The sequence below is a fragment of the Ambystoma mexicanum genome, chromosome 8 (genome assembly GCF_040938575.1).
Source record: "Ambystoma mexicanum isolate Mex_15411 chromosome 8, UKY_AmexF1_1, whole genome shotgun sequence".
Lineage (NCBI taxonomy): Eukaryota > Metazoa > Chordata > Amphibia > Caudata > Ambystomatidae > Ambystoma > Ambystoma mexicanum.
In genome coordinates, this window is record NC_090929.1 from 506,429,088 (window position 1) to 506,445,667 (window position 16,580).

At 45.3% G+C, this 16,580-nt stretch overlaps 1 protein-coding gene across 1 annotated transcript in view; it reads left to right on the plus strand.

Annotated features, from left to right (window-relative positions):
• Window positions 1-16,580, plus strand: part of GABRD (gamma-aminobutyric acid type A receptor subunit delta) — a 504,159-nt gene that overhangs the window by 477,731 nt on the left and 9,848 nt on the right. Inside the window, exon 8 of the mRNA XM_069610173.1 lies at window positions 7,572-7,783. Coding sequence (XP_069466274.1) covers window positions 7,572-7,783 — 212 coding nt within the window. The remainder of the gene's footprint in view (window positions 1-7,571; window positions 7,784-16,580) is intronic.

Consider the following 16,580-nt stretch of genomic DNA (forward strand, 5'->3'; position numbering starts at 1 on the left):
TTACATTTATAGCAGAGCGACAAGCCCTCGCGCGTCTGGGAGCTGGTTACATTGGTAAGAAAGAGTGGTGAGTTCAGGGTTGAGAGGTTAGGTGAACAGATTAGCCTTTAGTTATTTTTCTGAAGAGTTGGTAGGATGCCTCAGATTGCAGGTGAAATGGCAGATTGTTCCAGAGGTTCGCCACGACCGTTTGGGATGCTGGATCCATCTGTTCATTTTCATCTGTATCTGACGGTACGTAGTTGTTGGAGGATCTGAGTGTTCTGGCTGGTGAGTATCTTTTGACCCTGTGGGTAAGGTAAGTGGGGGCTTAGGTTGGCCAGGCAGCGGTGTGCGATAGAGAGGATTTTAAATGTAATTCTTTCCCAGATGGGGAACCAGTGGAATGACCGCCTTTTCTCCGTCAAAGTGGTCGAACAGAGGCTTTGTGTAAAAGTTGTATAGGGTTGGGGAGACACAGGATCCCTGTGGGACATCATAGGACATTGCTGTGGTATGGGCTGTGGCTTCACCAGTGAAAACTCATGAAGTTCTTTTTTCAATGAAGGTTGCAATCCAATTGACCTCTTCTGGTGAGAACTATGCTACCAATGTAAGGTGGTGGCAGAGGGTTTCATGGTCCAACAGATCGAATACAGTAGAGAGATCAAGTAACATAAGAAGGGAGATTTTACCTGCGTCATTGGCATCGTACAGTTGATTCTTTAGGTCAAGGAGGGTGGTTTCTGTTCCATGACCTGGGCGGAAGCCTGACTGGCGGGGGGCTGAGGATGGAGTTTTCATCCAAGAAGACCTACATTTGGATGTAGGCAATCCTATCTAACCTAATAGGAATGGGACAGTGGTGATGGGCCGATAGTTGGTGTGAATGGTTTTGTCAAGTGAAGGTTTTTTTAGTAAGGGGGTGACCCAGGATTCTTTGATGTTGGAGGGGATGGTGTTAGAGGTGAAGGAGGCATTGATAATGGTGGTGTGAAGGTGGGTGAGTGGTTCCGGGCACTGTTTGACCAAGGTGTCTGCTCCTTTGCACCGTGAGGGCTTGAGGCTCTTTACCAAATTTTCAAGGTAAGGTTCTGTGATGGGCATGAACTGGAAGAGCTGAGTCAGAGGTGCCTTGTGTAGGGTCTGGGTAGGGTCTCTGCAGGGCTGGCGGACGCATTATGCGATTTGGCTTTAATTTTGTTTTGTAGTTGGGCAATTCTGCCTGTGGAGCATCTTGAATGTTGCTGCACCAGATGTTCTCTTTGGTGATGGTCGCTGGTTGTGAGCTGAGGTGATGTTTTCGAGTTCACAGAGAATTATAAATAATTCACACGGACTTGAGGCTACTTCGGATATTCTGCTTTTGTAGGAGGCTGCCTTGGTTGTGAGGATGGTATGTTTATATTTGCTAGACTGTTCTGGGAATAGTGCCTTATTTGATGCACATGGATCTTTCTGCCAAGCCACTTTGGTGGCTCACTTTTCTGCTTGTAGGGAGTGGAGTTGTGCATTGAACCATGCAAGTGGTTGAAATTATTTTCTTTGAGTGGCTTGAGTGGGGCTAGAGACTCCACTTCATTGGATAGTAGGAGTTAAACTGTTCTACTAAGAGGTTGATGTTGTGGTGCATTGGTAACTCAATAGTGAGCAGTGGTAGTAGCTGATCACTTGTGAGGTTCTAGGAACTGCGTGCTCGAGTAGGGGTTAGGTGGGAAGTCAGGCTGCTGTGTTTCCATGCATAGGTAAGGAAAGGATTACACAGTGGTGGTCAGTCTAAGGGCAGGAAACATTGGAGATGACTGATGTGTTGCAACTGTGGTTAAGTAACCAATCTAGTGAGTGGCCTTTGGAGTGTGTACTGTCTAGTATCTGTCGAAAGCAGCCAAGGGCAGAACTGGCTTTAACTAAGGCTGAGGCATGGGTGGCCATCGGATCATTGAATCTGAGATTGAAGTTGCCCAGAACTAAGAGCAGGGTGTTGGGTTTCAGGTTGGTACTTATGGTTTGGAGATGATCGTCCTCGAAGGTGTTGGTGGGGCCAGGAAGTCGATAGAGTAGGAAGAGTGAGATGGAGCAGTTTGGTAAGCTGCTGAGCTTAGCGGCTAGCATTTTGCAATTGGGGATAGGAGCAATGGTGGTCAGGCGAAATGGGATAGAGTCCTTGTAAATGAAGGCCACTCCGCCACCTTTACTGTCTATCCTGTCTTCTCTTAAGTATTGTGTAGCCTGTGGGGATAGCAGTGGAGAGTGCTGGGCCGGCAGTAGGGTTGAGCCAGATTTCAGTAATGGCTAAGATGTTGACATCCTTAGGGATTATCAGGCGATGGATGTCAAGTGCGTGAGCAATGACAGATCTTGCATTGATCAGGGTGCATATCAAGGGTGGTGGCTGGAGGTTATTCTGAATAGTCTTGTGTACTGTGGCAGATACCTGTGAGGTCCTGGGCTTAGCGTGAGGATTGAGGGTTTGGGTTCAGAGACGGAGGAATGCATTGCGTGTACTGATGTTGTGGTGGTAGTGACTTCTAAGGGTGTTAAGGGTTGTTGCTGTCTGTGCTTTACGGTGACTAATGCGTTCTGGGTTAGAGCGAGGCATAGTAGCAGTGGATGTGTTGCAGACATGGTCGAACTTGGGGGTGGTTTTGCGTGGTGGTGTGTAATTGCAAGGTGTTTTTTGGGCACGTGGTTACTACTGGCTTGACCCTTGTGCACCGGTAAGGTGACATCACAGGCTTTGGGCACAGGATTGGCACAGGCGTGATTCTTGGGCATGGGTATGGTAACATCACAGGATTGGCGCAGGCGTGACTCTTGGGCACAGGGAAGGTAACATTACAGGCTTTGGGCACAGGATTGGTGCAGGCATGACTATTGGGCACAGGGAAGGTAACATGAGAGGCTTTGGGCACAGGATTGGCGCAGGCATGAATTCTGGGCACAGGTAAGTTAACATCACAGGCTTTGGGCACAGGATTGGCACAGGTGTGATTCTTGGGCATGGGTAAGGTAACACCACAGGATTGGCGTAGGCGTGACTCTTGGGCAGAGATGAGGTCGCATCAGTGATGATCTGGGTGAAGTTTAGTGACAGCAGAAATAATGTGGGTGGAGGGAGGTAGGGGGAAAGCAGCATTGGCTCCCTGCAACTGTAATGTTAGTGCAACAGCGTTGTTTGGATTGGTAACCTTGGGGCTTTAGGTCCTTTGATGTTACCAAATGGTACCAAAATTACAGATCAAACACGTGCCCACTATTTTGATTCTCAGGCAGCTAAGCCCACCTTCATGATCTAATGGGGGGCATATAGGTAGGGGTACTTGGGTACTGGACGGTGGATTACTTCATCCTTGCGCAATCTTATGGGCACCTCAGTGCTTGCCAACAAATCTGCATTTTGTCAACACCACCACCCCTTTGGTATGGCTGCAGCTTCTACCTTACTGCCACAATGATGGCTGCTGTTTTGCACCATCTGAGGATCATTGATGTCCATGGACCTAGAGTAAAATGCCACCATGCAGCCAGACTACTGTCCTAGTTACCACCCAAACAAAAACCTGTGGTGTCAGGATAAGGTATGGTTAGACAAATCAGAGTAACTGATATTGAATGCAATCCTGCACTGCTCCCTGTACCCACAGACAATGTGCTATTCTGAAATATGTTGTTACTAACCTTACTCTCCGCCACTTCCAATGCCACGGCCTGCCGAGCACAGTAGATTACATGTATGCTGACCTTGGTACCACGATCTTGAAACAGGATTACCTTTAGCTGCCAAACAGACGTCTAATCATCTTGTTGCAGCAGCTCATCTATTAATTGGCGCAGATGTCTAAAGTGGAGCAAAAGCAAAAGTGAATGTCACTGTACAGTAAGTAGCAAGGGAGGTATGCAAGGCTTAATGTGCTAGAATGGTACTGTGGTTACAATAATTTCCTCATGTGAAGATAATCAAGTAAAACATACGAAGTGGCGATGGACCATCTCACCCCACACAATTAGACAGGTGAAAGAACCAATCTATGAAAAAATACCCTCCCAAATAGGTATGGTTGGCATGCATTTGCACCCAATCCCCTGCAGCATGGAGGACAACACTGCACGGCACAAGCACCCTAGAGGACAGCACTTTGCCTTCCCCACGCTTACTTCTCCTCTTCTGTGGGTGCACGTTCCTACGGGTGTGGTAGTGCGTGGTACCTGAGTGAGGGAAATCCTGAGAGTGACGAGCTATTGCTGTATTTCGGTAATCCAATGCCAAGGCAAAAAGCTTCCTTAACTTGGCGGTGATCTCGTGGGGATATAGCAGTACAGCATACTCACGGTTTGCAACGCACAAAGAACAACTGTACAGCCATCTTCAAAACAGGATCCTTTAAGTGGGATAGAATGGGTGCAGGAGAGATACAGAAGGGGCGTAAAAGTCTGCAGTTGAATTGTTTCATCGAATAATGTCTTAAGTGTAGCTATCTACCCTTGTCACCTTTAGCAGGCCCTCCTTTCATCCCTGGCAGACATAAATTGTGTGAAAATGGGAGAACACTTTTCAAGAGGTCAAATCTGCTACTGGGCACTCTGCAGAAGGCTAACATCGCCACATCAGTGGGGTGCCCTCGCACCTTAGCAACCCATGGAAGATGAAAGAGAGATACCTTAGAAGCCAAAGCAAGTAAGCACACAGACCTATCCCCGCATCCATACAAGCGATGAGGATAACTACAACTCCAATCATACAGAAGGTGACATAGGGCCTCATTACAACCCTGCTGGTCCGGTAACAACGGTGCCGGTAGGCTTACTGGCACCATTGTTACCGGACCGGCAGAGTACAAGTTTGCGGGCCGGGTGCCTTTTCCACCCGCCAGATCTGACCTGGCGGGCAGAAAGGCACCCGCTCACAGACTTTGACGGTAACACCGGCACCATTATGAATGCTACCGTCTTCCCCATTCCCATTCAGTCCTATCGGACTTAAATGGGAATGGGGAGTAGCTTTTTCCGACGCATGGCTTCAGGGACCGCCGGGGCTGTAATGCCCCAGGGATTCCCCATTGCCAGCCGCCGGAAATAATACACAACTCCGGCAGCAGCTTGACATTTTTACCAGCACTGCTACCGCCAAAGTTGTAATGAGGCCTGTAGTGTCCACCTGTGGGTTTGTTCTGTATCTTTCCTGTTTTTTTTTAAAATTGTTTGCATGTGTGAAAACAGAAGCGTCAAAATTAATTTAAAATAAAGGCCCATTCCAAATGGTAATTAGGCAATGCATTATTTAAGAGGTATACCATTCGGTCCCTTGTGATGGTTTGATCAATTTAGCTCTCAAATGAGAATTAAACCCAAATATGATTTCTCTGAAGAGTATAACTGGGAAAAGTCTTACAAGAACTCTTTGGTTTGGTGTCTAATTTCCTCCTTGTTTTATTGAAATCGTTGTGCCTGTTGTCAGTATTTGTTTCGCTCATAACAAGTTTCTACTTCTACTGGAAATAATTGTGTGTTGCATTTGGTACACTTAAACAATTTTATTGTCAGAAAAGAAGGAACTGTGTTATGTGTGCATACAGTTGAATATTCTTTTAAACACATAATTGCAAAAAACTGACCAGAAAAACAAAACAAAAAAAAGGTTGGTAGACATTGGTTCAGAGCATGGTTTCTAGTTTCTATAGGATCCTCAATCATAACATGGTTTGCAAATTCTACAGCCTCATTGCCCAATAAGTGTCATTGGAAATGGGAGGCATGGCCATTTACATGTAAATGAGTGGGGCAATCATAATTCACTTGACACATCTTTTATATTCAGGTTTCTTAAAACAAACAACTGCTGAGTATATTTTTGATTCATGGCCTTTACCCTTAGTGCCCAATTCCTGGTCATGGGGCACACATGCTGCTCTAAATATATTGCGCTTAACATCGTAATTGAGTTCTTTATCATTAACTTCAGTTCACCCTCCAGGGGCATTTACCTAGTGATTTGTGCCATGTGTATATCATCCTAATCAGTGAGTAAAGTTGAAAGTGATTGAGCCAGTGTAGGCTATGTACAAGTTACCTTAAGTGTTCTTCTTCCATTCTCTGCATGTGACTGAAACATGTCTGCCTCATTCACTTGCTCATTTTCTGCAATAGTTTGTTTCTGGAATTTTGGGACACTTCTTCGAGCAACTGATTATTCTTAGTTTTATTCTTGTATTGTTAATCATTGATAATTGATGGCTCTTGTTGGTGTATAGTTTAATGTGTATGATTGCGAACATTGAATAGCCTGATGATGTCTCCATGTGTTTCTTCAACTAGCCATGTTTTTAGACCAGATTGGGGTAATGTTCTGCAACTGTGTTGACATTTCAATAACCATTGCCATTAGCCTGAAAAGTGATCTTGGAAATACAGTTCTTAGTCAATGTTATTCAGTGATACCAGTATTATTCATTCATTGTTATTCATTGACATCATTAATGCTGTATTTTTGCTGCAAAAATGCATAACTTAGCATCTTAGGGCTACCGCTGTTAGAGCTCAGTATATGTGAAGAGAGAAATGCACCTCACTTGGTTGTTAACATTTGATTTTGTAATTCAATATTTATCCGAGAATCATGGCTATAATTATGCCCTTTTATAGATTAATTAAATGATGGTCAATATATTTATTAGCTGAGCTCACCTTTGGGAGGATAGGTAAGGGGCAATGTTCTCACCTTGGAAGCAAGATGACACGGAGCAACACAGGTTCGATCTCCCGGTTCGCACTTAGAAACCTCTGGGTATTCAGCCCTTATAAATAACATATCAAATCATAAACCACTTGCTTCTTACTATCTACTAATATCGCCATTAAGGTGTCCAACTCTTTTGATTTGTCTTGTAGTTTACACCTAATACTTAATTAGCTTAAACCGGGTGCATGATCAGATAACCAACCCAGGGAGTTCCTGTTGCACCAGGTTATACTATTCACTCACTTACATACATACTAAAGTGCAGCACCGAAGACATACCCACCCAGCTCGGGTAGAATTACAGCACACCTCCAATAGGTGTTGGAGGATGTGAGAATCGCACTGAGGTCCAATGGCTTCTCACAACCGGAGGCAAACGGTCTTGCCACTTCACAAGCAATGCAGGTGAAGCCCAGAGAAGCATATGAGTGTTTGCACATCATCATATATCAACATGGTCTTAGCTCTGGCAACATCTTGTGCATGGGCAGCACAATTCCTGTCTGCTACCAACCACCAAGGACAGTTTCTGTTACGTTCTCTCTAACAATATCGGCGATGGGATCCGGGGGAATATACAAATAACGAGAGGTCACTCGGGGAAGCAGTGGATCTTGTTTGCGGTAAAAGGTGCTTTGAGCATTGGTACATATTACAAATCTCCATGACCCATACTGTATTTCCTTAATTTCAGTAGAAGCTGTGAGGGAGCAGAGGGTGGGGGAGAGAGGACGAGAGGGGTAAAGTCTTATTTAACCAAACCAATCCCCCAACAAGGTTATTTTCTTTGAAGATACCTACTGGCAGGTTGCAGAGTTCTGCTAGGTTTAACCAAGGCTCTCTTTCTATCCCCCAGGTATCACCACTGTCCTGACGATGACCACTCTGATGGTGAGTGCGCGCTCGTCCCTTCCGAGGGCGTCAGCCATCAAAGCCCTGGATGTCTATTTCTGGATCTGCTATGTCTTCGTGTTTGCTGCGTTGGTGGAGTACGCATTCGCCCATTTCAATGCTGACTACATGAAGAAGCAGAGAGCCAAGGCAAATGCCAACAAGCAGAGGGTTGAGGTCAGTCGGGATTGGTGACACTTCCAGAATAACTTGACTCAAAACTGGTCTAACCTCATAAAATACATCTCCTTCTTCCTCCTAATGAGTATTATTTCTCATTCGGATTGGGAAAACGAATGCCATCTCTTACTGTTGCTTGCCCCGTTTTAACTTTTAATCTTCTTAACATGTGATTTCGAAGCCTGCTTTCTGTTATTCACACATGAATATTAGCTCCTCTCACACCTCTCCCTCCTTTTATTGGCATGTAAGTATTAATTATTTATTTTTTCTTACCAAGTTTCATAACCTTCCCTGCTCTAGTATCTTTGGCATATTGCATCTCTCGCTCCATGTTACCATCAGACATGTATTTTCTAACTTCTTGTTAATGTAAAACTATTTGCATTGGAGACGTGATTATTAGCTCTAACTCCTCTTGTTAATATACAAATATCAGACCTGTCTCCTCTTGTTAATTAGTGACTATTTATCTGTCCCTAACCCTATTAACATGCGAGCATTAAGTTAACCCTTAATTAATGGTTATTAATTTGGATGTAGAATTCCTACGCTATTTAACGTGAATATCAGCTTTCCTTTCCCTTTTTGATGAGAGAGGTTCACTCTTCTTTTTAAGGTTTTTATTAGCTGTCTCTCTTTGTGTTAATGTATGAATATTGGTTCTGCCTCTGACTCATTATTCACTCTCCTGGTTGTAAACATCGGAGCACTAACTACACGTTGTGACCAAGTGTCTTGCCTTGCTTTAGGGATTGGGGGTGAGGGGTCAAAGGGCGCTAGGTACGGCCATCAACTGTGTGTTGCAGGACGGGTAGGAACACCTCCTCATCTACCCCCACCTGTGAGCTATGAAAAGACTTGTCACAATAGCATATCTGTTAGCATGGCCCATTTTGGAAAACCAGTTCAGCTGGTAAAATGGCAGAGACACACAGGGGTCACACCCCCTAAGATACAAACACACAGGAAAAAGATTCCCAAATCTATGCTAACCTGGCAGTAGCCTAATGTGTGAAACAGCTGGTTTGCTGGCAATAGGGCTTGCAAACCTGGAATCCCTGCAAACCCACATTTTACCACGGAGGTTCAGGCACGTCTAAAAAAAGAACACTTAGGGCCAGTGGTCCACCCGACAATTCATAACCCTTCGAAAAATCCAAGATGGCAGATCGACTTTATGAAGGCTCCATCCAAGGAGAGGAGGGGGAGGGCTGGAAACCCTAGCACACAGGAATGACCGTCCAGGATGCAATTCAGCCCAATCCCAAACCCTGTGTCTATGATATACACGGATGAGACCGATAGCACAAGGAACAACCCAGGAGATAGGGTTGTGAGAGAATAAAAGGCAAATAGAGTGAACTGTCAGTGTGGGAGTTTGGTATAATCAGAGTCAAAGAGAAGGAGTGCGCCTGTGAGGAGGAGGAGGAGATCACTTTGGAGGCAGCTGGAGGTAAAGTAATGACTGGGAATGGAGGAGGAAGACTTGAGGAGAACAGGATGGTTGGATTGGGAGTTAGAAAGGGGGTAAACAACATTGGGCAGAGGTTTGGAAGGAAACGAGGTTTGGGAGAGACTGATCCTAGAGTTTGGGAATAGAATGGCCACAAAGGTTAGAGAGTAAAAGCCCACACGAGTTGCGTAGAGAATGATCCCAGAGAATGGCGAGAAGAAGACCCCAGAGATTGTAAAGAGTAATACCCAAGAGGGTGGAAATAGAAATATCCCAAAGGTTTGGGGGAGAAAGGCCCAAATGCTGGACAGGAAAAGACACTAGACATTGGGGAGAGGATGATCCCAAAGGTTGAGTAGATAATTAACCCCTGGGATTGATGAAAGAAGGGGCTTGGAGGCTGGGGAGAGAGAGACCCCAGATGTTGCAGGGAGAGGATCACAGGAAGCTTGGGAAATAACAGAGGGAGGACAGCCCCAGGACAAGGAGGAGGTGGAAGACATGAGGGGCGAAGTTGTGAACAAGCCGACGGGAAGAGGTAGTATCCTACAACTATAGGAAAGTAGTAAGAAGATGGTGAGGGATAAGGAGAAGAGAAAGCCAAACCAAGAAGGGGGAGCTAAGCAGGAATGAAGAAGGTGGGAAGCTGGACTCCACAGAGAAAGGCCTTGGAGAAGAACAGGGAAAAGCCATAGACTGGCAGCAACAGCGAGAAAAGGTCTCTGATACGCCCAATATCTGGCAGACCAGTCGGAGTGGGAGGAGGTACAAGCACATACACAGAGCATTGAGGAGGCGCTTCCTTGCCAGAGTGAGGAGGGTGGAAGTAGTGATAGAGGAGATGAAGAATTCCCAGGTACGAGACGGACACAGAGGAACCTAGCCAGAGGGGATATCAGGAAGTAGTTAGCAAGCCCCAAAACTAGAATATCAGAAGTCTCACCCTTCGAGACCCCAGCTACCCTCCCACAGATCGGTCAGAGTAAGCTAGACTATATTTGGTGACCCCCCGACCCTCCTAGCAGTGGTTGCCTATACCTCGATCGCGTCATGTTGCAACTCCTGTGGACCAGCCTCATTCAGAGTTAGTTAAGAATAAAACGTTGACAACTACAGGACTGGAGGACAACCCATCTCAGACCGTGTCTATTATGCCAGGGAGGGACACCCAGACTTTGGGACTGTTGAATGCAGAAGTTACTTATTGCTTTCTTCTTTCCAGCTGAGGAAAAGACATGCTGCTTTTTGTTTGCCTTGTTTCCAACTCAAGGATAAACTATTCTGGTATGTCATTACCCTATTTGCTACCGCGGCAAAAGACATCCTGTTAAACCTCATTCTTTCTTTATTTTTTAAATAATACCTCCCCAAGTTACCATGTGTGTCCTTGCATCCCACTGGTCCCCACTCAGCTTCGTGACACCTCTAAGTCTTTTAAATATGAATATTGCCTCTAATCCCCTGTTGGATCTGCCTCCTTTTGTTTATGATCAAATGCCAATGCACCCATCAAGCCCTGCACAGTAAGACTCCCCCTTCTTGTTGAACTATAAATGTTGGCACTCCCTGAATATCACACATGCCTTCTCTGGTTAATGAATGACCTTTGACTCTCCCCGTTGCTACTATACTGCTATTATCTCACACCACTCTTTTCTTAACTTTTGGATAGTAGCTCCCTCGCAACATGTGAAAATGCGCATTGTATGTCTCTCTTCTCTTGCCAATGTATACATAATAGCTCGAGCTTCTCTTATTAAAAATGAAACATGTGCCCTTGCCAACATTTAAATGGTAACTTAACCTTCACGCCTTGTGTGTATGCGTGAATGTTAGCTTTTCTTCCTCTTGTTGCAGTGCGAATATTAACTCTCTCTCATGTTCTTAACAAGTAACAGGCTTTGCCCCCTGCAGTCTTTTCCATGTGCATGTATACATTACGTTTTAGGATGATCTCGACCTCTTGTTCAAGTGGTCTTTGCAATGCAGCTTGGATCTCTGTGGTTCTACTGTCCAGTGAATGGAAGAAGCTCAGTGGAATACTTCCATGGATGTAAGCATTTAGAACTACCATCTGTTTCAGCACACTTAAGAGGACATGCAGCTGGTAGTACATACATGAGAAGGGAAAGGGGGACAGGGCACTCACGATATTCAATGAGGGAGAGAGTAAATCATTGACAACATAAAGAGGGAAAAAGAGAAGTAAAGAAGAAAAGGAAGAAAGCAAACCAAAACAGAAGGTCAGGAGCCTGAGAGAATTCAACAGAAAGAGGACAATGTAAAATGCCACATAGCTAGCTTTAAGCGCCGGTCCTGGTACAAATCTGCTATGGAATCCCCGGTGCAAACCTTTGTTTTGGGTGCGTATCCTGGCTGGAGATGTATGCCGTTAGAAGCACATGAATGGCCAAGGCCGACGGGGCAGGCCGGGGGTAGGACATGCCAATTTGCCTTGATTGTTAGGGGTATTTCTTATCTATTATTTAAAGTTATGTTAAGTTGCTGGAATTTATACTGTGTACCAAGAACATTTGCAAGGTTTCCAGGTGCTCTGGTGGGTCTGAAAATGGGGGTGGTGGGTAGGTTAGTGGGAAGAGAGGGAGAATGCTAAACAGCTTTGCTGTTGTGTTGGTGCATGCAATTTCGAAGTAACTGTTGCAGTGTGTACCTCTGTTTGTAGATGTTTTGTGGGCATAGAGGCAAGTGTGTCCAGATGGGAGTTGTGTGTGTCCGTGGTGCCAGGATGCATTGGCCTGGTGGAGATAAGTTGATATTGGAGGCGTAGACAGTGTCCCAGATACGATGTTGAAGTGCAAGTACTTTGTCGCTATTTGTGAGTAAAATAATTTTAAGGGAGTCAAAAAAATCCTCTCCATTAAGGGGGTATTTTTTAAGTGAGTTACAATATGTTCTGATTTGATTTGATTTGAGGGATTTGGAACACGCTCTAAACGGACCTAACCGTATAATGGCGCAGATCATATTAATAACTCGGGAACGCTAGAACAAAGTATATTCTTAAGTATATTTGAGAGCAAGAAAAAGATCTAATTATTATCCAGTGGGCACATTTTATTTGAACAAGAAGATCTTTAAGGCCTTCCGGAAATTAAGCAGGGTGTCCGAATTCCATATTTCCCTGGGTAGACTGTTCCAAAGTCTGGGACCATACACCGAGAATCTTCTATCCCCTCTAGAAACAAATGTAGATGAGGGGATGATTAATAGTGCTTGGTCATTTGAGCGAAGGGGTCTTGATGGTTGATAATATCTAAACATTTCCTTAAGATAGTCTGGTGCCATATTATTCAGACATTTGAAAATCAGACAGGCTATTTTAAATTTTATACAGTCTTCAACGGATAGCCAATGGAGTTGACGGCGGAAAAATGAGACATGGGCTGTTTTTTTGAGCCCATAGATCAGCCTGACCGCAGCATTCTGCGCTCTTTGCAGACTGCTGATTTGTTTTTTCGGAATGCCCACCAGTTGACTATTGCAGTAGTCCAGGTGAGCATTCGTAAGTGCACCCACTACTTGAGGATAGTCTTCCTGTGGAATATAGGGAAGTGTTTGTCGTAGGAGCCGCAGGTAATAAAAGATTGTTTTTACTTTGGCTCCAACCTGGCTTTCGCTACCCAGATTGTCTTGCCAAATACAGCCGAGGTTTTTCACCTTTGTGGGGAATGTAAGTTCCACTCCTAATAGCTTAGGAAGAGGTTGAGTTTTTATTGTGGTCATGTGGTGTTCCGGACCAAACATAATGAATCCTGTCTTCGAAGTATTCAGTTGCAGTTGATTAGAGGCCATCCACTCACTGATTTCCTGAAGGCATTCTCCAATTTTGATAATGGTTTCTTTAACCTTATCGATTGTGATGAAAATCTGAGTGTCATCAGCGTAAGACTGGAAACTGATTCCATGACGTCTCAAGATTTCCATGACTAGTCGAAGGTATTGGTTAAACAAAAGAGACGACAGTGAGGAGCCCTGTGGGACCCCACAGTCCACATTACTAGGAGCCGAGGTGAAGGCACCCAGTTTAACACATTGTTGACGTCCCTCCAAGAAAGACCTGAACCATTGGATAACTTGTTCTGAAACTTTTCCAATCGTCCGCAGTCACTCCAGGAGGATCTCATGATTGACCGTGTCGAAGGCAGCTGACAGATCAAGCATCACTAAAAGTGAAAGCTTGCCCTGGTCAGCTACCCTCAACAACTCATCATAAACTAACAGCAATGCTGTCTCCGTACCAAATTTAGGAGGGAACCCCGACTGCAGGGGATTCCTCTTCAACAAATGCCTGAAGTTGGGAAGTCACCACCTTTTCCAATATTTTCCCTGGCCAGGGGATACCTGCAATGGGATGGTAGTTTTGAAGGACTAAAGGATCCAAATTTGATTTTTTCAGAAGAGGTGTTAGTGTAGTGTATTTGAGCATTGATGGTACTAATCTTTGATCCAATGATTTGTTAATAGATAATGTAACAAAAGGCGCAATTTCCACCGCAATGCGTTTGGCTGCTACCGCTGGCAGGGGAAATAGGCAATCATTAGTTGGCTTCAGATTCTTCATCAGTGCACAGACTTCCTCCACTGTTACATGGTGAAAGTTGAATTGATTTCGTGGAGCACTAACTTGATCACATTCCTTATCATCCACAGAATTTAACAACTCTGAAGAGAAAGGAATAGGATCAAGGGCTGCAATGTTATTCTTGATCGTAGCAATTATCTCCAGAAAGAAACGATTAAAGGCATTAGCTTGTACCAAGGATGCAGGACTGGAAAGGTCACTACAGCTTGGATTATGAAATTTAGAGATAACTGAGAAGATTTCTCTAGAGTGATTACCTGCATCACTTATTTTTTTGTGGAGAAACATTTCTTTCGCCTCAAAAATAGCTTTTTTGTAGAGCAGAAGCGCCCTTTTAGCTTTAATGTTATTTTCTTCAGAAGCATACCTTTGCCAGGTTCGGCCTGTCAGACTAACTTGCTTCCTTAGAGGAATCAAATTGTTGGTAAACCATGGTTTAGAAATCCTCTTGCGCCTAGGTTTTTTAGGAGCCTCCCTAGAGCAGATTCCCTCCATTACTTTAGGTCCGGTAAGGAAGAACTCTTCACTAGGCAGTGTATTATCGATCTCTGAAAGAGCATTCATCACTTCCTGTGCCGATATTTTATCTAGGTCTTTAAGGCGCCGAGAGAGTATCCCAGCAGCCACAACAGGACCTTGAGTATTTGTTGCTTTGGCTACTAGAGCAAATAGTTGAAATGAATGGTCTGACCAGTAGATTGGTGTGTTGTTAAGTAGTTCAATACAACTACCTCTTGTTACTATCAGATCAAGGCAATGACCCTTATTAGTAGGTAGTGTTTTTGTAATAAATATTTCTTTGCACCTAGTTATTCATTAATAGATACATGTGTACATCTTCAGATCAGGCAATGATAATAGTCGTTTCTTCCTGTGGCACAAACATACTCATGGTCCCGTGTGGGTGAATGCAGCGGGACAAGCACCTTATGTGTCTGTTTCCTAATTTTTTGGGGAGTATTTTTACTCCATACTTTTTCTTTTATGGGAGTATTTGCCAGATTTTAGAGAGTACAAGTGGCTGATACACCCCTTAACTGTAGGGCTGGGTGTAGAGTTCTGTTGTTTGATGTCTGCGATACGGTGGTGAGACACTCTACGGTGTGGATTCACACTTGTTCGTCTTTGCCTTTGTTGGTTCCTGTTCCTGCATTCCAGGTCCTTTCCTCTAGCACCTCTGTGCGAGACAAACGAGGAGTAAGGCGAGAAAGGACGTCTCTGTGACTCCTGCGGCTGCAGTTGCTAGAGACCAGAACCCGAATATCGAACCCGAGGTGAAGCGAGGTGAGCAGTGGGGAGTCCGGAGTAGTGTCGTCCCCTGTTGTGTGCCTGCTATACCTGCTGTACCTTGGTGAGTGCACAGTGGAGCACAGCAGTGGAGCCGTCCGTTGTCTGCTGTTTCCCGCAGTGATCTCCGCCCCTCGGTGCCCATTGATTACTGCCTGCTTACTGCCTGCTTATTGCCTGCAGTCTTCCACAGCCCTCCCCTGATCCACTGCCCCAAGCATTCCAGAGTTGTTGGTGCCAGTGTTGTGCTGTTGACAGGAAGGTGGAGTAAAGGGCAACGCAAGGCTCTCAGGTTCGGAAGTGGGACTGTGGGCTAGGGCCTTTGACCCGCTCACCCCTTTTTATTTCCTTTTTCTTTAATCAAAAGCAAAAAACTAAGCTTTGGTTCTGACTCGAGCTGCTTTCCTGCTTTCCCGTGGAGTTTGCTGTTTGCTGTTGGAATAGTCCTCTTTCTGTGGTCAGTCACCAGATCCATTAAAACCTCCCATTCTACTGAGTCCTTGGGTCTTCGGGCCCGCTGGGCTCCGAGGAGGTGATCATTGCGAGGTTGCTGTGGCCGTGTGAGGAGGCCCTGTAAAATCCTAACCAGCCCCCACATGCTTTTTTTGTGGGAAAATGTCAAATTCTTCAGGCCCGAGAACTAGACTGCGCAGGAAGGCTGGAACTGACCTAATTTGTTTGGCAGCTTCAGCGCTGCTGCAACATACGATCAAGCAGACTTTGCTGAAACAACAGCGAAGTAGAGAACCCAAGCCGATCCCACAGCGTGCCGAGTCAAAGGTGAGTGACTCCCTACCATCAGTCATTCCTGTAGATGCGTTTCTCTCTGTGGAGACAACCTTCGTACAACTACACACCGTACATGCCAGTCTGAGCCTCCTTGTCACTTTGGAGTCCCCCACTCCCACCCCTCCAGACGTGCTGTCCTCCCAAGACAAAGTCCCAGTCCGATCCATGAAGTTAACAACACAAAGTGCCACGATGAACAATGCAACCTCATACAAGAGAACTGCAGTACACCGGAGATCGATGGCCAGCCAGACTTGGGGGCAGTTAGCAGCTGCAAGCAAGGAAATGAACATCCAAGCCTAGCCCCCTGCTTAGGGGGCAACGATGCGAACGCAGATGACAATTCGGTTCCATCTCTGACACCCATGAAAACGTACGTACCCTCTAACCACACGGGAAGAATTCAGCAGCCCGCTCAGATAAACGACCGGACGGCCGTGGGGAAGATGGCAGAATTAGTCGGGGGTTTAGTTGACCTGACCTCAAACCAACATGAAGATGAAGAAACGGAGACGCGCCCACAGGACACAGCATGTGCAGGCTCCTTGCTGTTACTCCCTGAAATTCAACAGGCTATTCAGCCTGACAAAAGCCAGGAACTGCCGTCAATGGTCGGTATGATACCATCTATAAGTCCTAATGTCATGGAAACCTCTTAT